The sequence below is a fragment of the Leuciscus leuciscus genome (genome assembly GCF_965113295.1).
Source record: "Leuciscus leuciscus genome assembly, chromosome: 4".
NCBI lineage: Eukaryota > Metazoa > Chordata > Actinopteri > Cypriniformes > Leuciscidae > Leuciscus > Leuciscus leuciscus.
Genome location: NC_138728.1, coordinates 44,113,224 through 44,135,617, shown reverse-complemented (window position 1 = coordinate 44,135,617; position 22,394 = coordinate 44,113,224). Strand labels below are relative to the sequence as shown.

Genomic DNA, 22,394 nt, shown 5'->3' with positions numbered 1-22,394 from the left:
GCACCAGAGAAGAATCTTGACGGCACTTGCAAGAAAATGGATAAGTAGGCTACATAATCAAATTCACAAATATTACACCATTTAAACATTATAAAAAATGCATAGGCTACTGAGTTACTAAAACAATCTTTGTCAAAGAATACACTTCTTCAGTTTTAACGTTCTGGTTTCCATCAAGATCTGAGGTGAATTATCCATTGTTGCTTTTACAGCTACAAAGCTGGAGCACTTAACGATATTCAAAGTCACATTGCATGCTTTTAACATTAAATAAAGCACATAGGCTAAACAGTACCTGAGATTATCATTGCCACACTTTGTTTGTTGTTCCAGCGCGACGTAGCAGAAAAAAAAATGGGGGACGGTGGGGAGGGGGGTTGAGGTTTAAAGCGGTTTACCACTATACCGCGGGAATTTCTTGCTTTTCAACCGCAGTAAAAAAAAATGAATACCGTCCCAGCCCTAGTCACTACACAGTTCGAGTGCAGCGAGAGCCTGTACGATCGTGTTAGAGTCATTGTGAATGCAGTATGATCTTTTTTCTGGTGGACCGTTTCATGTTTATAAAAAACAAACTTAAATTTCACGGCTGTGTGTGTGTGTGTGCAGGTCGGAGGGACGTGCCTAAACAGACTTGCTTCCAGCTCTGCGCGGTGCAAACATATCTTTGATGGCAGGATACACGGACCTGGATTACGCTGCTGTTTATTTTCTATTTTGAATTTTGTTTTATTTTTATTAATGATTTTGTGTTGTGGTATTTTCTTTTATTAGTAATTGTTATAATCTGTGTAATTTTATTTTTCTTTTTTTATAATTTTTATTTTGTAGACGAAGTGCTTCCTATTTGGGGAAGTTTACTGAAGAACAAGCAATTGTTTGAACAATTTAGGGGGGTTGATGTAATTGATGTAAGCACTTGGGGACTCCTGTGGCCATTGGTAAAAGGGTACTTTGCCCACCTCTCTATTTGGGATGTAGTGTTTATCACTTGAGTTTCAAGTGAGTTTTTTGGGGGAATTATCAGAGCTCATGCAGCCGCTCTTGAGAAGCTGCGCTGGCTAAGTTCTCCGGCTACTCTCGAAACGCTCTCGCGGTACTTTGATGGCATACGTCACGTGGCGTCAGCGATGTATCAAGTTGGACAAAATTTCTAACCGGAATGCACTGCTTCAAGTCAGCCACCGATCGGTCTGTGCAGAGCTGTATGAAGACCAACAAGCCTAAGGACTAATTACAAAACAAGACACTCCTTTAAACATGATTAGACAATTAACCAATGATAACATGCCACAAAAGACTAGGGAAGCTCATGGCAGGATCACATGAGGGCAAGAGAATCACATGACAAGACAGGAAACATGACTGACATGAAACATGAACCCAAAGCATTACATAAACTCTGCAGGACGCAATTCCTTGAATTCAGTTTTGGGTTGCTTCTAGAGGGTGTGCCGTTGTCCTGCACAGAATCTGCTTGTTTCTATTTTTGACTACTCTAAATAAACTCTGACCATTTATCACTGGAAAATAACAGATCCAATCCTGAGATCCAGAAAGAAAAGAAACGAGACTTAATCAGGGTAGACTGCTCTTTGTGCTACTCTAATCTTTAAGTTTGTTTTTCAACCCCTAAACAGGAAGCCTGCTGAAGGACACACAGAGGACTGAGACTTTAGGGAATTTTATGAATAATTGTAATATTTGCTTTTACTTTGCAAGTTTTAAACATTCAGTTATATCAGCCATTTGCGTTTATTTATTATCTTTAAAGAGAAAAAGAGTTTCACTGATGATTAGGCAGCATTGTTGATGTAAAAAAATTGCAAAGCAGTATCTTGAATAGTATTTTTACTCACAAGTGTCTGTACTAACAAATCTGTATTTACTATTTCATCCAGTGAGTACATTCGTGTCCTCTTTTTATTGTAAAAATACATACATTTAAAAACGGCGTTTTCACTCTCCGTCCACACTTTCTTTTGAAAAACTCCTGAAAACGCTGAATACACTGTACAGCGCATGCGTAAAACCTCACAAAAGCTCACTGAGATGATACAGATGGAAAAGTAAATAATAAAGTTATTGCGCAATTCTTCTGACAGGATAATTTTATTTAGCAAAATATCTCCGCATTCACTGATGCGCTCAGTCACCATTATATGTTTGGTCTAAAGCGAGACTGCTCTCATGTTTTACTGCAGGAGAGCAAATTGCAGGATCTTCCTTGCAGGACTGTGCTATGAAGAGTGTGTAAAGTAACATATTTTAGCAACAGTGTGAAAGTGAATCATACATAATAGGCACAATACTGGTATAAACATGAATATGCGTCACATGACTAAACTTACGTAAATGTTTTAAAAACCTTAGTTTTGACAGTCCACACTTCAACGCGAAAACGGTGTTTTCAAATTCATCCACTTTGGAGAATGTTTTTTAATTAATAAAAATGCGTCTCAGTGTGGACAGAAGGACAAAACAAAGAGAAAAATATGCTTTTTCTTTTTTTAATAACAATGTTATTTATCAAAAATTGTCACAAGTTTAAACAGCTTTTAAAAGATGCCACAGGTATTAGTGTGGACAAGACCTGAATCACTGGAAGAATCCGTGTGTCCTGTGAAAGCATCAAATCCAACAGCAGGACCACAGCTCTGTCCACTTTTTAATATTCATATTTAGGATCAGCACATTCACTGTATTGTGGGGGAACATCTGCAGGATTGTGATTCACGGAAGAGTTGCTCACCTGAGGTACCTGCAGGAAAAACAGGTATGCCATCAGCTTTAATGCTTATTTATTGATCATTCTAATCAATTCTTGAACACACACACACACACACACACACACACACACACACACACACACACACACACACACACACACACACACACACACACACACACACACACACACACACACACACACACACACACATATTATATTTTCCACAAAGTCCCATTAGACTGGTGCTACAAGCTTCTCTTACCTCTGATGGATTGGGTCTAAAGGCATAGGACTGTGGAATAACAACTTGGTGAACATTCAGCACCTTCGGAAAAATACATGTTGCGTTTTATACCTTCTTACTGCAATATAAATGTAATAACATTGGATGACAGTTCTAGTATTACAGGTTTATAGACAACACTATTTCAAATGGAAAAAGGAAAAGACAAAAATCCTGCTGAAATATTTTGGTGTCGAAACTTGTGCAGATTATTGAAAACAATAGAAATTGAAAAACTACCCGTCTTTCTGTCAATCTGCAATGTCCTAGCAACCACCCAGAAAACCCTAGCAACTGCTTAGCAACCATAGTGGCCACTCAGCTTCTAGCCCTGAACGCATCACTCACCTGTGGAGAACAGGCGTTGGCTTTACAGGCAAATGCTGACAGAACGATGGAGATGATAAACTCAAGGATAGTGAATACCAAGGACACACCACTGATCCCCTGGTATACGGTCTGAGAAAACACTCATCATTAGCACAAATATCAATAAAATAAATGATAGTTACTCACTCATACGCTGGCTGCAAGTGCAGAATGTACAATCCTTGAGGTTCATATGGTAATATAACAAATCAAACTTAACGTATAATGTCAAAGCCTTCTTGCATGGTAAACAGGGCTTGACATTAACTTTTTTGCTCACCAGCCACTGTGTCGAGTGGTTTCCAGAAGTTACAAGCCACTCAGCATTTTCACAGGCTACAATTTTACCAAAACCATGGGGAAAAACTGCCATATAGATAATTTTAATTCTATCCCATAATTTGGCTACAGTAAACCACAAATTATTATAGAAAAATAAAGTAAACTGTGACATTCTTCATCCAAAAATTCTTCATACAGTGACTACCAAATTATTCAGACACTTTGATCTGACCATGTTTTGCTTTAGTGTTTTTTCTTTAATTGCTAATGTGACCTTTTTACACACAGACTGAATTAAATTAAGCATTGCTTGGTAATTGGTTATACCTAAATTGGTATTATGTAATTGTGTAATTAAATTTAACAGATGACAGCTAATCAACCTAATTCATTTGTGAGACAGTCTAACAGAAGGATGGACAAAACCAGTGAAATATCAACTGATTTGATAACTCTGAGTTCTTGTAGTTTGTTATTATCATTTTCTTTCTTTCTTTCTTTATTAATTTATATAGCACAATTTAATACAACTGGCGTTGCCCAAAGTGCTTCACAGCAACAGAATAAAAAACACAGAACAATAGAATAAATAAACATATCACATAAAAAAAAAAAAAAAAACATACAGACAATAATCCAGTTAAAAAAGCCCTCCACTAGAGTTTAAAAGATGTTGTTTTAGCATGGCTTTGAACATGGATAAGGTTTTAGCAGATCTAATCGATTGGGGAAGGTCATTCCATAGTTTTGGACCTGCTCGAGAAAATGCTCTATCACCCCTATGTTTATATCTAGTCCTGGTAGTACAAAGCAACTGTTTATCTTCAGATCTCAGTGATCTAGAGGGGGTGTAAATTACCACCAGGCTAGATAAATACACTGGGGCTAAGTTGTGCAAAGCCTTAAAAACTAATATGAGGATCTTATAAATAATTCTACATCTTACTGGCAGCCACTTTAGTGAAATTAATAGTGGAGTCACAGAATCATATTTCTTTGCCGACTTTATCATTTTAGCTGCAGCATTTTGAATTTTCTGTAAACGCACAATTGCTCCGGCATCAACACCATAAAAAAGGGAATTACAGTAGTCCATTCTAGAAAAAACAATGGACGTAATGGCTTTCTCAAAATCTGAAATAGATAGAAATGGTTTAGTCTTTGATAACAGACGTAGGCTAAGAAAACAGGATCGCACCACAGAGCTAATTTGCCTGTCCAGCTTTAAATCACTATCCAGAACAAATCCCAAATTCTTTACACTAGTTTTGACAAAACCATTCAAAGAAGTTGTATTCAAGTACTGCAGCACGTCATGTTTTTTAGGGCCAAACACGATAACATCAGTTTTATTTTCATTTAGCTTCAAAAAGTTTGCAGCCATCCACTCCTTAACATCATGTAAGCATGCCAATAAAGTATCAAGTGAATTTGAATTTAATTCTCTCACGGGCAGATAAATCTGCGTATCATCAGCGTAGCAGTGGAATGAGACTTTATGTTTCCGAAAAATTTCCCCCAATGGTAACATATAGAGGGAGAAAAGAATTGGGGCAAGAATTGATCCTTGTGGGACTCCCCAAGGCAGATGTAATCTTGAGGAATCACAGCCCCCAAAGCTAACAGAAAAAAATCTGTCTGTAAGATAGGATTTAAACCATTTGAGAACAGTGCCTTTTAGGCCAACCCAATGTTCTAAACGATTGATTAAAATCTCATGGTCCACCATATCAAATGCTGCACTAAGGTCAAGTAAAATCAGAATAACACTTTCCCCATTATCCAATGAAACAAAGATGTCATTCAACACTTTGACTAGCACTGTCTCAGTACTATGGCAGGACTTGAAGCCCGACTGAAAGGGCTCGCTAATTGAATTTGCCGTGATGTGTGCTTGTAGCTGCTTGAATATCACTTTTTCTAAAACCTTGGCTAAAAAAGGTAAATTTGAGATCGGTCTAAAATTATTAGGATCCTCTATTGCCAAATTAGGCCTCTTTAATAATGGACGAACTGTAGCATACTTAAAAACTGCTGGACAAGTGCCCTGACTAAGGCACTTGTTAATAAGGTTCAACACTGTGGTTCCTACACTAGCAAAAATCTCCTTAAAAAAACGAGGTGACATGACATCATCTTTAGATGAAGAAGGCTTAAGATGTACAACAATATCCACCAAAGCTGGAAGGTTAATAAGATGGAATTCACTCCATTCCGTGCTACAAGGCACAGCCAGGTCAAAAATCGGAGTCATCTGTACTTTTAGTATTGTAGAGTGTATACCAGCAATTTTATCATTAAGAAAATTCAAAAAATCTTCACAGTTTAAGATTGAAGGATCTGGATACCTAGTTTGCCTAGGATTAATAACTGAATTTATTATCTCAAATAAAATTTTAGGATCATTCACATGTTGAGTGATAACATCTGAGTAATACTTGTGTTTAGCATCTCTAGAGGCCTTCTGAAATGATTGTAGCGATTCTCTAAAAATCTCGTAGTGGACCTGCAATTTATGTTTTTTCCACCTCCTCTCAGCTTGTCGAGCATGTTGTCTAAGTGCCCGTAGGGGTTCATTATCCCATGGCAAATGTTTAATTTTACTCCTTTTAGCTCTAAGAGGAGCAACATTATCCATAATATCTACACAAACTGAAGTAAACCGTTCCAGCAACTCATCAACACTTAAGTTCATCAAAGATGTTTCCGCTAAAATAGATTCACCATAATCTTTATACAGAATAGAGAATTCAGCATTAGTAGAGGAATTGAATTTTCGAGACCATATTTTTTCTGGCAGTGACTTTTCCACATTCTTGTAAAAACATACATTGAAGAACACTGGTTTATGGTCCGAAAACACTACTTCGTCAATCATAATGTCAATTTTCTAAACTATAGCGAATAAACTGATAATTTTAGAAATGTTGAAGGTGTCTGAATAAATTTCTGGAGCAAATGAAATGAGTGAGTGAGGAGAGGAGAGGCGGGTTTGTGTGTAACTCGCTGTCGCTATTTTTGACCAATACATTGCACTTAGTTTATTATTTCAGATGATTTTAAGACTACAATTGAAAAATGTATGAAATTCAGTCCGCCGAAGCGGCTAGTAGGAGTGACTGTAACACCCCACTGCTGAAATACACACCCATTTGGCGGGTGTTAATATCAAGACGTTATTTATCAGTAACATTAAGAGGTCTATGAAATTCTTCTATTAAATGCAAGTAAAACTGTGACTAGAAAAGTTGTTAACATACCTTGGTTATATAACAGTCATATCCAGAGCAGTAAGCTATAGACAAATCCAATGAAAGGATAATCATGGAAATGCCTGCAGTTATAGCACAAAAGATGTTCATTCCAAGTGAACCTTTCACCTATAGACAGAAAAACAAGTTAATAAGTTAGAAAGCACTTTACCTGTCATGATCCTGGCTCTTCCTATCCTTTTCCGCCCTCTTCTGGTCACTTGCCTTATCGCACTCACCCGTTTTACGCACGCACTCAATCACTCTCACACTCCTCTTCCCAGCTGTTTCCTATCTTCTCCTGCTCTACTCTAAGTACACCACACCTGTCCCCTTTTCTCTCTGATTACGTTTGCTACTTCTCTCTCTTCCTCCTGCCTCTTTGTCAGCCTCTCTCACCCGCTCTTCCTTGTCTTGTCGGGGATTCATCTAGTTGCAAGTATTATACTGCTTATGCTCTAACCAGCTCTCTGTGTCTAGTGCTGCGCTTGACTGTGCGTCTACTGTGTACTCTCCTGTGTGACCAGAGGCTAGCCGCCAGCTGTGCCCGAGCATCTACGCTGACCACTGTCTAAGCTCGTATTCTAGAAGATTTCTCCGTTGATGATTACTGGCCGTATGTTTTGGCTGTTTCTGTTGTGATTATTATCAAGAAGATTTCTGTTTATTCACCCTGCTGGTGGATACCTCATTTACATTCTATTAAAAGACTATTTGACTGTCATTCGCTACTGGGTCTTTTCTCACCACACAACATTACCCAGTGTGTTAAAGCAGATCATGAAACAATATATGGAGCACTATAAAAATAAACAATAAAGTTGCAATTATCGGGGTCCAAGAACACATGACTCATGAAGACAATCCAATTATACAATGCGTCCCCTTGGAATTATAAGGTTCTATCTGACATTTTTGTCAATTTAGTTATTCACATATTCTTATTCTGTGACCACTTCTTTACATTATGTGATGTTGTTTTTTAAGTTGTGTACATTTTGGAACTTTTTATTTAGAAAATAAAAAGGTTCTTTCTACACAGTCGAATGGAATGCAAAAACTTTAAAGCTCAATATCTCAAAACTGCTCAGAACGCAGATAGAACCTTATAATTCCAAGGGGACGAATGGCAATATCTCTCTTCAAATATAATACAGGTGTCTGTGTGTGGAACTATTCTTCTATGTACTATTTTACAATAGACAAATAATATTGTCTCTTCATTTTAATAGAATAGCAATACATTAATTTATATCTGGCAACTTGACATGTTTTCTGTATCATGTAAAACTAAAGGTAATTTGGAGATCACCGATTTCTTTGCAAACTGATTAGATTTTGATTAGACTTCAATGATCTTTATGAGAATATAATGGATTTTATGCACAGTCAATCAAATTAGACATTTACAGAGCATCTGGAAAGTATCCATAGCGCTTCACTTTTTATGTTATAGGCTTAATCCAAAATGGATCTGAGCCTCGACACAATCCTGTCTCTCATACACGTACAGACACTTCATGGCTTGGTTTGTGCTCTGACATGCACTGTTAACTGTGGGACCTTATATAGGCAGGTGTGTGCCTTTCCAAATCATGTCCAATCAACTGAATTTACCACAGGTGAACTCCAATCCAGCTGTAGAAACACCTCAAGGGTGATCAGTGGAAACAGGATTGCACCATGGAGTTTTATTTTTAATAAATTTGTAACGATTTCAAATAAACTTCTTTCACGTTATCATTATGTATTATTATTTATTTATTTATATATAATATTAGTATTATTAGTAGAATTTTGTGGAAAATAATTAATTTAATACATTTTGGAAAAAGGCTGTAACATAACAAAATGTGGAAAAAGTGAAGTGTTATGAATGTTTGTTGGTGTTCATAGCATCCACATATATATATAGTACCAGTTAAAAGTTTGGAAACATTACTACTTTTAATGTTTTTGAAAGATGTCTCTTATGCTCATCAGGGCTGAATGTATTTGCTCAAAAATACAGTAATATTGTGAAATATTATTACAATTTAAAATGATAGTTTTCTATTTAAATATACTTTAAAATTTAATTATTTCTGTGATGCAAAGCTGAATTTTCAGCACCATTACTCAGTCTTCAGTGTCACATGATCCTTCAGAAATCATTACTTCCGTTCAAAAGTTTTGGGTTCAGTAATATTTTCTTTTCTTTCTTTCTTTCTTTTTGAAAGAAAGTAATACTTTTACTTTCATCCAGTTTTGGAAAGTTTGTTTAGTCTTGCCCCTTACCCCTGAAAATAACAATGATGTGCACATTCCAAACACAAACTGGAGGAGGCTTTGCCATGGAGTTTATTTTCTGCAGCAATGCAGAGTGATCCTGCCGTAATTTACTGAGAGGAGAGAGAAAGGATTCTTCTGTTAGAATATTTAGCTTGTGTTAGAAAAGACTGAACTGTACTTAAGTTGTATATTGTTTCCTTACAATGAGAGATCCCCAATAAGGAATACCACTGAAGACAAAGATAGAACCTGGAAGGATTGTAGCCACGATTCCCAACAGGAGAATCAGCAGACCGATCATTATCTGGACAGTCTGAGGAAGACCAGAAAACAGGCACTTATTGCAGCGGGATAGTGACTCACAGTTATTAGCTGAGCAGGGTTGCCAGATCTGCACAACAGTTTGTTAATGTTTGTACTACTGCTTTTTTGGATTTGTTTCCATACCTTTCCTACTTCACACATATAAAAATACATTTTATTGAAAGATTTCTCACCCCAAGTGCTTTTGGTTGGCCTTTCAGGAAAGCCTGAAGTCCTCGAGGAGCTGAAGCTGTCTGTGGCACATTAACAGTCACTGGAGCCGTTTGTTCTGGGGCCTGAAACTGGATGATCAGCGTCGACGAGTTTGTGGGAATGACGGTACTAGACATTCTTCTTTCTGAATCTGAAATTGATCTGTACAAAATAATAAAGACATGTAAAAACATGTGAATAAGAATATAAAATAGATTTTCATAAATAATCTTACCAGTGTATTTATTAAAATATTATATGTTCATATTTATTATTATTACAATCTGTGGTCTTCATATTCTGGAAAAACTTATGAATGCAGTTGTGTCACAGAATTATTGGTAACTAGAATAACTCTTCACAGATATTATATTTACAAACATCTCATGTTTAAACTGATCTACAGCTGTCACCATCTCTGTGGGACATTTGCCAGTATATATTTAAAATAATAATACTGGAAGTTGTCACCAAAAATAGTTGTGATGTCCACAGGAGGGCGATGTTGTCATAGAGAGTTGTGAGTATAAAAGCAAAAACTTTGTAAAAACCTAAAGTAATACTGACAAACTATTTATCATTTGAAAGCTTACAATCTCTAGTTCCCTATCAAGGCTACGGAACTCGACATTACGGATGTCGTATATGGGAACTCCTCTCATCCTTCACTTCCGCTGAAATCTTATAGGCTAACGCCAGCAGAGCTGGCCAATTGACGCAAATATGCAAATACTGAAACACCGTTGCAGTTATAATGCAAGTGCAGCGTCAATTCCCTTCAGAATCTCTCTCTTCACGCTTAAATCGTGTGCTAGAAAGCTGATACTACAACTTGGATTATATTCGCCGTCGTTGAAGTTGCGCCGGAGATACTCGCACTGTCTCCTGCATCCGATGGCAACTACTTGCAACCTATGCTCGGGCCCCATCGCCCCCACCGACACGCACCTGTTCTGCATCGCGTGCTTGGGGCTGGCCCATGCTGAGTCAGCCCTCGGGGACGGAGGGTCCTGCGACCACTGCGCGGACTTATCCCTTCGAGCCCTCAGAGCCAGGAGGGATGAAGCTCGCGCAGCAGCGGGGATTGGGCCTACCGCCGCCTCTGAGCCGCTGGTAGCCCCCCCCCAACCGTAGAGTCGAGGTTCGCTCCCCGGTGAGCTTCCCCGACCCCACCTTTCATCCCCCTCGACTTCGTTTCCTTCGGGGTGAGTGAGGGGGACGACTCCATGTCGCTGTCGGCCTCCGAGAACGACTGGGGTGCAGAGCAGGCCGCACCGCTGGCGGCCGCGGAGCAGGACACCCCTGCGGACCTGCAGGACGAGTTCTTCCGTATCCTCTCGAAGGCCGTCGAGGAGCTGGACCTCGATTGGAAAGCTCCTGATGAACCATCTAAGAGCATATTGGATACGTGGTTCCTACAATCGAGCCGCCGTCAGGCCGCTTCGAAAAGGGGAACACAGTTTTTTCCCGACGTGCATGAGCACGTGGTGAAGTCGTGGGCGGCCCCGCAATCGGCGCGCACCCTCACTTCCACCCAGGCCATGTTTGCCCCCGTGGACGAGGCGGGGGACCACGGCTACCTCAGCATCCCCCCCGTCGAGGAGACCGTCGCCGCGCATCTCTGCCCGTCGGCTCCCGCCCTGGGCTCGGACCGCAGCCTGCCGTCCCGAGCCTGCAGATTTACGGCCCACCAGGCCAACAAGGCCTTCGGTGCCGCGGGGGAGGCGGTATCCGCGCTGCATGCTATGGCCCTTCTCCAAGTGCTCCAGGCAAAGCAGCTGAAGTCTCTGGATGGCGCCGCCTCTATTGACGCTGACGCCATCCGGGATCTCCGTTCGGCCACGGACCTCGCGCTCCTGGCCACGAAGCGCTCGGCCCAGGCGATCGGCCGTTCTATGGGCTTCCTCGTGGTCCTCCACAGGCAGGTCTGACCGCAGGTTTAGATCAGCCCACGCTCAGTCGTTTTCAGGCAGCGTGGGAAGCTATTCCGGGCATTTCGCCGTGGGTGTTGAATATAATTCGGCGCGGGTACACACTTCAGTTCAAACGCAGACCACCCAGCTTCCGCGGCGTAATTCAGTCATTAACTTTGCCCCAAAACGCTCATGTGCTGAGGCAGGAAGTGTGCAGCTTGCTCGAGAAGAAGGCTATAGAACCAGTTCCCCCGAGCGAGCGGGATAGCGGGTTCTACAGCCGCTACTTCGTTGTGCCGAAGAAGGGAGGGGGTCTCCGCCCCATTCTGGATCTGAGACCTGTCAACAGAGCGCTTCACAAGCGCGCCTTCAGGATGACAACACTGAAGCAAATCCTGGCGCAAATTCGCCCCGGGGATTGGTTCGCTTCAGTGGATTTAAAGGATGCTTACTTTCATATTCAGATAGTGAAGCGTCACAGACGATTCCTGAGGTTTGCGTTCGAGGATTCGGCGTACCAATATACGGTGCTTCCGTTTGGACTGGCCCTAGCCCCCCGAACGTTTTCAAAATGCGTAGGCGCGGCACTTTCACCCCTCAGATCGAGCGGAATGCGCGTCTTGAACTATCTGGACGACTGGCTAGTTCTCGCTCAGTCGAGAGAAACGCTGGTCAGCCACGTGAATGCCCTCCTTCGACACTTGGAGTTGCTCGGTTTGAGGGTGAACGTCCAAAAAAGTGTGCTCACACCGAGCCAGAAGATAACATTCTTGGGAGTGTGCTTGGATTCGGTGAGAATGAGAGCGCGCCTCTCCCCCGAGCGAGCGGAGGCTCTGAGTTCTTCTCTCGGTCTCTTCAGACCTGGCAGGCTCGTCCCACTAAAAGAGTTTCAGAGGCTACTGGGACGGATGGCAGCGGCTTCTTCGGTGTGTCATCTGGGGCTGCTGCATATGAGACCGCTTCAACTCTGGCTGAAAGCGCGCGTTCCCCCGAGTGCGTGGTATTCTGGCCACAGGCGCGTTATGGTCACCAGCGGATGCGCCCGCGCCCTGGCCCCGTGGAGGAACCCAGATCTCTTCAGCTCAGGTGTCCCTATGGGCTTAGTGACGCGGCGAGTGGAGGTCCTGACGGACGCTTCATCCACCGGATGGGGAGCGGTCTGCTTGGGCAAGCCCGCCTCGGGTCGGTGGTCAGAGAAGCAGATGGAGTGGCACATAAATCGCTTGGAACTAGAAGCGGTCTCTCTAGCTCTAAAAACCTTCCGGTCTCAGCTGGAGCAGCGGCATGTGTTGATTCGGACCGACAACACTTCCGTGGTCTCGTACATAAATCGCCAAGGCGGTGTACATTCCAAAGCCCTATTCAGGCAGGCGGAATCCCTTCTGCTATGGGCAGACCGGCTTTTCCTCTCGGTGAGAGCGGCGCACATCCCCGGTGTTCTAAATCGCGGGGCGGATATGCTCTCGAGAAGCGGGATTCCCCAAGGGGAGTGGAGGCTTCACCCCGGGACGGTTCAGCTGATATGGAATCGTTTCGGCAGGGCGGAGGTCGACCTCTTTGCAACGAGCGAGAACGCGCACTGTCAGATGTTCTTCTCGCTGTCCCGTTCCCCCCGGGAGGTGGACGCGCTGACTGCGCGATGGCCGAGAGTCTGTCTCTATGCCTTTCCTCCGGTGAAAATTTTGCCCATGGTGTTGTGCAAAATCAGGGAGGAGAAGGCAGCGGTGACTCTGGTAGCCCCGAACTGGCCGAATCAGCCCTGGTTCGCGGATTTGGTAGAGTTACTAGCAGGGCAGCCATGGGAGATTCCGCTCAGGAAGGACCTTCTGTCTCAGGTGATCGGAACGATCTGGCATCCCAGCCCCGCGCTGTGGAGCCTCCATGTGTGGCCGCTACAGGGTCGCTGAGCGGGCGGGGCGGGACGCGCTGCACTCGCGGGTTTTGAATACCATCGCGGAGGCGCGAGCTCCGTCCACCAGGCGCCTGTATGCTCTGAAGTGGGGTGTGTTCTCTAAATGGTGTCAGGATGTCGGTATAGACCCAGCGGACTGTTCTGTGTCGGATATTCTACGCTTCCTTCAGTATAGGATGGATGAAGGGAGCCTGCCATCCACTCTGAAGGTTTATGTGGCCGCTATTGCCGCGTTTCACCCCCCTGTTGACGGGCAGTCTATCGGTAGACATGCGTCGGTGACACGGTTCCTCAAGGGAGCTAGGAGATTGTGCCCTGCACGGCCGCCTTCTGTGCCGCCGTGGGACTTAGCTTTGGTCTTGGAGGCTTTGTCACGACCGCCTTTCGAGCCCCTAGCCTCGATTGCCATTAAGGAGCTATCGGTTAAAACGGCTCTGCTTCTCGCTCTCGCCTCGGCGAAGCGGGTTGGGGATTTACAGGCTTTCTCTGTAAGTGAAGATTGTATTCGCTTTGGACCGGGAAACTGTAATGTTACTCTCAGACCGAGGCCGGGTTACGTTCCTAAGTCGCTCAATACCCCGTTCAGAGCGCAGATCGTTTCTCTGCCTGCCCTGTCCGCTGAGCCATCAACCTCTCAGGGTTCGGATGCTCAGAGTGCTATTTGCCCAGTCAGAGCGCTCCGAGAATACATTTCTCGCTCGGCAGCGTTTCGACAATCGGACCAGCTGTTTGTGTGCTTTGGTGGATGCAACAAGGGACGGGGGGTCTCAAAACAGAGGCTTGCTCACTGGATCGTGGACGCTATTGTTTTGGCTTATGATTGCCTGGGACAGGAATGTCCCCTGAACGTCAAGGCCCATTCGACTAGGGCGATTGCCTCCTCGTGGGCTTGGACTAAGGGTATGTCTATTCAGGATTTATGTCTTGCGGCTGGCTGGTCTTCTCAGAACACGTTTGCCAGATTTTACAAGTTGGATTTGCCCTCTGTAGCGTCTCGAGTGCTTTCGGTGAGTTGACCGCTTACATAGCATTAAGAGAGCTGCTCTGCGCTTTGCTCATGAGTTGTTCTGTGTGCTATTTGTGTGTTGTACTATTGTCACCGCTATGCGTTGGCTTTCTCTGTTGTTGTTGCCCTGTTGGTCTACAGTGCAACCTTCCCCCAGTTATACTGCTCGGGATATGCAAATTCCAGTAGTGTTTGTGAGCTTGTGATTGGTCCCTTTGGACCTATCGGAGGTTAGAGGTTCGCTATTTGTCAATCTCGGCCTATCAGGCGCTTGCATTCTGGGGGCGAGGTTTGTATTGGGTCTGTTCAGTAGTTTGCTGCCACGGCGGGATTCTATACAGTTCCCATATACGACATCCGTAATGTCGAGTTCCGTAGCCTTGATAGGGAACGTCTCCGGTTACTTTCGTAACCTCGGTTCCCTGAAAGGCAAGGAACGAGACATTACGCTCGCCGCCGTGTTCGCTATTTATTTAGCGTTGTTCGATTCTGAAGGGAATTGACGCTGCACTTGCATTATAACTGCAACGGTGTTTCAGTATTTGCATATTTGCGTCAATTGGCCAGCTCTGCTGGCGTTAGCCTATAAGATTTCAGCGGAAGTGAAGGATGAGAGGAGTTCCCATATACGACATCCGTAATGTCTCGTTCCTTGCCTTTCAGGGAACCGAGGTTACGAAAGTAACCGGAGACGTTTTCATATTTGGTGACTGTTTTTCAAAAATAAATTACAGAGGAGCAGTAATTTATCAAATTGCAACAAGAATATTTCATTCTCATTAGGCGTATTCAGGCCTTTATTTTGAAATAGCGATGAACATGAAAAATCATGAAAGATTAGTAGAAACCTCAGTTTGTTTTCATGGCAAGATTTCAAAAGATAACACCAATTTAATTTTATGAGGAAAAAAAGGTCTGAAAATGTTTTAAATATACAGAAAAAAATGATAGATTCTCGATTTGGTATGTAGTGTTGAGCAATAATGCACATACATGTTTTTTATTGCTTTACTTATAGGTTGAATACAAATCAAATACTGCCAAACCGCCCATATTACTTCTGGATAGGATGACTACTTCATAAATTTTATGAAAATTATGGAAATATATAGTTCAGATGAGCTCACTCAAACCATATATGGAAATGGAGGCGCCCTTATATGGTCAGTAATAGAGCTTGGATGTCATCTAGTGAAAAAGTGTGTTACTGCGCACAAACAAACTTACTGAAAGCTATTTTTTGAGATATCAACCTAAAGTTTGGATCACAACTTGTTCAGACTTTCTTGCAGTTTGCAGTTGCTGTGTGTTCTTATAGTTCACTCCTCTGAGATAACGCATTCTGTGGTGTAATACTGTTTCCCAGAATGAAAGTTAAAGTGGGTGGAGCTCAGATGGTTAGGAGGGGTGGCAAAGCTACACACTGTTTCCAGGAAATCAAGCCTGACGCACTACTGTAATATAATCTCTTTTCACAATAACAATAATATTAAATTAAATCTTACTTAATTTGTCTTTGTTGTATTTTATATAATCTGTATGCTGGTTAGGAAACAGACTAATAAATATTGTACAAAACATGTGACATAACAATAATAAGCACAGTCAAAACCATTTATCTTACCTTATTTGGAACAAATTTGGCCCAATAATCAGTAGTTCAAGACTTAGAGAATAGAGAAAAATAGAGAATGAATTGAATTTTGGATTGTAAAAAATCATAATACTGTATCATTTGAGTTAATTACGAGCATATAAGCCGGATTCATTACCTTTAGTATGCTGTTAAAAACGAAGTGAGGAAGCTGGATCTATATGCAGACAATAGAAAACACAGGGCAAAAAAAAACACAACTAAACAATGGAAAACAATGAGCACTTGGAGGAATTTAGGGTGGGGAAACAGTAGAAGAACTACAAAGACCAACTAAAAGACTACAAAAGGACAGGAAATCATGAATAATACAAAATACAAGACACTAAACAAAAGACCTAATACTAGTGCATCACAGACTCAAACTCATCATAAGGTATCCCTGAGAGTTAAACATCTGGGGCCTCATTTATAAAACTTTGCGTAGGATTTGCGTCAGAAGTGGCGTACGGATGAAACATAGGATGTGCGTACGCACAGAAATATTCGGATTTATAAAACCGTGCGCACGCACATCCTACGCAGTTTTCCCTTAATAAATCACAATCAATTCTAAATGTAGCGCAGCTTTTGCGGCTTCATGTCACGCCCGTAGATGCCCATAAATAGTCCGTGAAACGCCCACAAGTTAATATTCATTGATTGCGAAATCATGGCAAACACAGAGAGGAAATCAAAAAAAAAACGTAACTTCACTCAATGTGAAGTAGAAGTTATCTTTGGCGAGGTGGAAAAGAGGAGTAAAATGTTGTTTGGAGGGCACAGTGTGGGCATTACTAATGCCAAAAAGGCACTTGAGTGGCAAAAGGTTGCAGACGGCGTAAATGCTGCAGCCTCACAACCTCGACCGTGGCCGAAATAAAGAAGAAATGGTCGGACATCAAAGTTGAGGCAAAAAAGCGTCTAGTGCATCGCCAGAGTTGAGGCATACGTCATACGTTATTTTATCAAAAATAAAACAAACTAAAGGCATATGCATGAATACCATGATTCCGTAGCTGATGAAGAAATGTTTTACTATGAAAACAACTTTCCCCAGTGGACAATTAATACATCTATCTATTTATCTATCTATATATCTCCCTAATTATCTATCTATCTATCTATCTAATTGCATCTATCTGCTCCGCCAGATGGACACATTGACGAGAATATCAGTTTTGTACATTATTTCGTTCTGTTTACTATATTATTTATGAGGATGAATTGCACAACATGCCAATATTATTGCAGAACATATTTCACTTTTCTTTTTGCAAATATGTGTTAATTAGCATTTCTGTTGTAATTTTCGTTTGATTTTGTTTGTTTTACACTTTGATCGATCAAACGGGTGTTCGTGTAGGCTGTTAATTGTAAGACTTGCTTTGTAAAGTCTTCATGTTATTTATGAGAGGCAGTATTGTCATTTTTTTTACACAACGGTCTAAAGTTTCACACACTTTGACACACTTTCACGTGTTTCTTCCGTCTGCCGACGGTGTCGCCATTTCTCATTTCACCCGTTTTTGTGCGTACGCCTGGGTCAGAGCTTGCGTGAAGGACCGCACATTTTCCCGTCAAGTTTGCTTTTTATAAATACCAATTATTGCGTAGAGAGCGGCGTACGCCTTCTTTTGTGCGTACGCAACGTTTATAAATGAGGCCCCTGATAATCTAAAACCATACTATCACACACAAGCAGGAGATGAGACAGATATTCACTGAGCTGAGGCCTCATTTATAAAACTTTCTGTAGATTTCATACTAAAAGTCTGCGTACGCACAAAAGTTTTCAGATTTATAAAACCATGCGTATGCCAGAACCTGCTCAAAAATCCCAGTCAGTGGAAGATTGTGTGTACATGCATCTCAATCCCCGTCCCCTCCCCAAAATAACCATACATGGAGTAATCCCCTTACAGTGCCTAGTTTCACTATTGTGGTGAGATCTGGTATTTATTTCATTTTCCTGATTAACCCCATAGTATCTAAGTTGCTAGGTAGTCTTGTGCTGTCAGGTCAGAATAGGATTTATTTCCTCACTAGCTTGTTTTAATTTATACCAGCAAATCTAGGTGTAATCCCTATACTCTCGTGAAACAATAATAATCATTGACAACTAGACATATGGATCAAATTCATGCTTACCCTCCAGCAGAATCGTTCCTGGAACCTTTGTTGTCTTTGGTCTTGCAAAGATTATTACAATGCTCTGTCTATCGCTAATAGAACTGTCTTTGTAAGCTGAAGTAAAACTTTACAGTGTTTGTCTTTATGAAATAAAATGTTATTTAAACAAAAGATAAAATACTGGTTACACAAGGATTAATACTTGTAGCAAATCATCAAAAAATTACAGGTTATAAATTTCAGCTTATTCAATCTCAACAGGGCAGTCCTGTATGAGTGAATATTACAAAGGCGAATTACCTTGTAAGCAGTTCAAGCAATAGGAGTAACTTGTTCTCCTCAGAAGTCTACAAGTTAAGATAATACAGCAGAGCAATATAAGCAAAAAAGAGTTTCAGTTAGAAAACTGAACTAGAAGAGAACTAAAATCTCCCTAGGGATGCAATCGACATCAAAATAAAAAAAATGCAGTCACTAACAGTCAAAATGCAGTCATATTTATACGGAACTGGGTTACATTGCTCCTATGCAGTTTCTTGGGGTTTTTTCCAGAGGAAACAAATCTTGCAGCATTAACCTTCTGTTGCTTCAGTCGAGGGGGTTTTCAGTTACATTATTGTTTCCCAATGGGCATTCTTGCATCCTTTCCGTCCTCTGCGCTTTGGACTTCTGTGTAAGTGTGTGCGTGCATATGTATCTGGAAGTGTGTTTGTAGGTCCAAAATACTTGTTAAAATTCACATTTCCTACTACACTATGTAGATCTGTATCATTTCCATTCATATTTCCATCCACATTATACCATGTTTAACACCATCAAAGGTACTACAAGACATCGGAAAATATTAGATACGGACTATAAATGCCATTTGTGCCATACACATTACACTGCTAAAAATTATCCAATATCCTTGCTATATTTTAGAATAAATATATTAAAAAAATCCATAAAAAATACATTGTATAAAATACTTCTCAAATAAAGTTTTTAGAATAGAGTTGATTCATTTATTTCCACAGGCCAAATAGTATTTTAATTGTTTTAAACAATTCAAATAAAAATGTATGCAAGTTTTGTTAATAAGGTGAACATATCTTTTAGGATGTTTATAGGCTATTTTTAGTGGAAATAGATAGGCTTACTTATTTATTGCAGTGTGAATATAAATGTCTGACTATTATACATGTAATAATACAATAGATACAAATGTTTCACATATAATGCTCTAAATTATTCCAAAGCAAGCATTAAGTGTCCTGGCCGCTGGGGAATCCAGGAGAATTATGTATTGAGGGAATCCCCAGTTCTGCAGCACAGCAGTGATATAAAGTTAAGAAAACTAAACAACCGAGAGAAATATATGTCTACTACCTCAGATTTAACGTTTAATCTATACATCAGCATCGGTGAATAACATTATAATCTCGTTCACGGTAGAGAAAGCTGCTTACATGTGCAAAACTCACTGTGAAGACTTAAATGTAAATACAGCTTTTGTGTCTTTATCAGCTTTTCCATATATATATATATATGGTTCGTTCTCTAATTTAGGGTACATTTCATGTCAGCAAAAAACCACAAGAGCACTGTCCTTTCTCAGTGGAACATTAAGGGGCTGTTTACACCTGGCCACTTCATGCGTTTTCTCAGATCGGATAGCTATCTGATTTATCAAAACGATTCCATTTACACCTGGGGCTCGTTCTTCGTACGTCGCTAACTCAGTTAGCTGGATTTGATTGTTGACGATTTGGCATGATCTTGGATTGTTTGGTTCTTCGACGCTCATCCTGGACTTGCTGTCATAGCAACAGGTCCGTAAGCTTAAACCTGCTCGGGAGCAGGCTTATTTCATGTAAACAGGATTAGATGGCAGCTTTATAAGCGGAGCTGATACGGGAAGTCCAGCGCAGCGCGATAGTGCACTTTCTGAGATTGATATTTTTTTGTCGTGATTCGTGAGATTGTCGTTTACATTATTAATTTGTTGGAAACGCACATTATTTTCGACTTGTCGGAGTCGGGCTTTAACTACAGCACAAACTGTTTGCATTGCCCTAAGATTATTTGCGAGTGGCTCTTTCCTTTACACTATTGGAGATGCGGAGAACTTGATGGAAAGTGCTGTCTGTCATGTCATTCGGACTTTACCTGGCGCTTTTAGGTTTAAAAAACAGTTTTAGGTTTTTAAGACCCAATGTTGTAAAGCAGTTTTTTTAAAGCAGTTTTTTTTTTGGCTATCATTTTTTATGAAGATCATGCAATCATGACCATGCCGATTACAGTGTCACTCAGGCTTCACTAACGTGATTGGTACCATAGACTATAGGCTTCCATAGACTGCCATCAAGGCCTCAATGAAGGGGATTATGTGAACAGAAAGGGGGTTCACAATGTAAATGTGCAGCCCAGTTACTATTGGGATTCTTAATATTCCAGATTAATAATATTATATCAAATAAAATAAGGCAGTTGACTAAAATCTTCCATATCACAAATGTGAAAGCAAAATGGCCAGGATCTGTGCATGACTTAAGAATTTTCAGAGATTCACATTTATGCACATTATTTGAAAGTGGTGAGGAAAGTTCCACAATTAAATATCAAGCTCACTGTATTACATACACTTATGCTGATCCTAACAGAACTGCATTTCTTCATAGGTGATTATGACATGTTCCTGCCTGCAGACAGGTGTTTTATGACCCCATTCCCTGACCCAAACCAGTTACAATGCAGCTCTAGCCAGGACAAGGGCACACAATGAAATGAACTTTGGCTAACTAAAGGGAAGATTTCAGTGTCTGATAAGTCTGAGGGTTGCACACCTGACAGGGCCTGTGACATTGTTGCATGTGCCATATTACACAACATAAAAAAAAAAATAAAAAAACCTTTTCATTATGTTTAATAAAACACCAATATACTTAGTTCCTTGAGTTTTATTTCAATTGTTCTTTGTAAAGAAAAGCCAGTGGTCAAGTGCCTGCAACAAGAGATATTAGACACATGCCTCATGCAACAAATAAAAAGGAAAAGTTGTCTATCCACTGCCCACCTGTAGGCCTATGTCTCCTCTGTCTGTGCTGACTCTTCTGTAGACCTTTCTGTAGATGTGGAATCCTGCAACTTATATTGCAGCCATAAAGCATACAAGTATAAATTAAGTTAAGTTATGTATGCACTTGCAGGTAGGCTAGTTCCTCCATATGACAGTTATCTGAGAGGGTTTATTCACTGTCCAGTGCAATGGAAACAAATGGACATTACAAAGTCTTATACTTTCTTTCCTTTGGAAAGTTATAAAAAAAATGTCCACTTACTGCACATATTTCAGCCACCACTTTCTTGGGAACAGATACAAGTGTTGGTGTATTATGTAAAGGTGCACAAAAGAGGAAAACACAATGTCATTACAATGAACTACACTCTGGAAAAATATTTTTACATTAATATAAGTTTATTAGTTTTCACTTTCACAAGTCAAAGCAATTCATCATTACTCAAGATTTAACAGTTGAAATGACTATACAGCCTTAATTTAATGCAGCAAAAATTATTTTACAGTGTAGGCTACTAAGATCTTTTCTTCTTTTTTTTTTTTTTTTTTTGCTCAGCCTTTTTCTTGGTTGCTTTTATAAACAACCAACCATTTATTTAACAGTGTCTTTTATAAAAGAGACTATAATATAACTAAAAATTACCATTATGTAGAATATTTTTGTACTTCACTTTTGTTTGTTCCCATGTTCTAGTGTGGTGACTCTGACATTACAATAAACAAAGTAATTATGCAATTATTCAAATACAAAAATATAGGCTAATAAGTGATAAAAACATCTAACATGGCCACTTCTAACGGATTTAAATTGTCTGCTACTTTTTGCCAACCCTCTCTCCTGGCTTTTGTAGACTTTGAGGTGTTCCCTGGCGTTTTGCATTAAAACATTAAAATTCCGAATAAACTTCGACTATTAGTATAAAACTGAGCACGCTCTTTGGCCACGCTGAACAGCCAATAGCAGCGTTGCTGATCAATGTTTCTACTATCGATACATATCCCCTTTTCAACCAGCGCATGAACGCGCAATTAT

General features: G+C 40.8%; 1 protein-coding gene and 2 long non-coding RNA genes across 5 annotated transcripts in view; 1 reads left to right on the top strand and 2 right to left on the bottom strand.

Moving 5' to 3' along the window:
- The window catches only part of LOC309496186, an 89,545-nt gene that overhangs the window by 62,560 nt on the left and 4,591 nt on the right, over window positions 1–22,394 (top strand). The window lies entirely within an intron of this gene.
- Window positions 1,835–22,394, bottom strand: part of LOC309496088 (membrane-spanning 4-domains subfamily A member 12-like) — a 77,428-nt gene continuing 56,868 nt past the window's right edge. For 2 of the 3 annotated variants that reach the window (XM_082166054.1, XM_082166050.1), the window contains 4 exons: window positions 6,926–7,045; window positions 3,363–3,473; window positions 2,994–3,056; window positions 1,835–2,761 (listed from right to left, as the gene is read on the bottom strand). In XM_082166054.1, the coding sequence (XP_082022180.1) occupies window positions 2,669–2,761; window positions 2,994–3,056; window positions 3,363–3,473; window positions 6,926–7,045 (387 nt within the window). In that variant the 3' untranslated portion in view covers window positions 1,835–2,668. The remainder of the gene's footprint in view (window positions 2,762–2,993; window positions 3,057–3,362; window positions 3,474–6,925; window positions 7,046–22,394) is intronic. The other variant, XM_082166053.1, reaches the window with a different exon arrangement.
- LOC309496151 lies at window positions 16,159–18,840 on the bottom strand. The gene is made up of 3 exons (XR_014205009.1): window positions 18,319–18,840; window positions 16,307–16,345; window positions 16,159–16,200 (listed from the first exon to the last, which is right to left on the bottom strand). It is a non-coding gene; the product is annotated as an uncharacterized lncRNA (long non-coding RNA).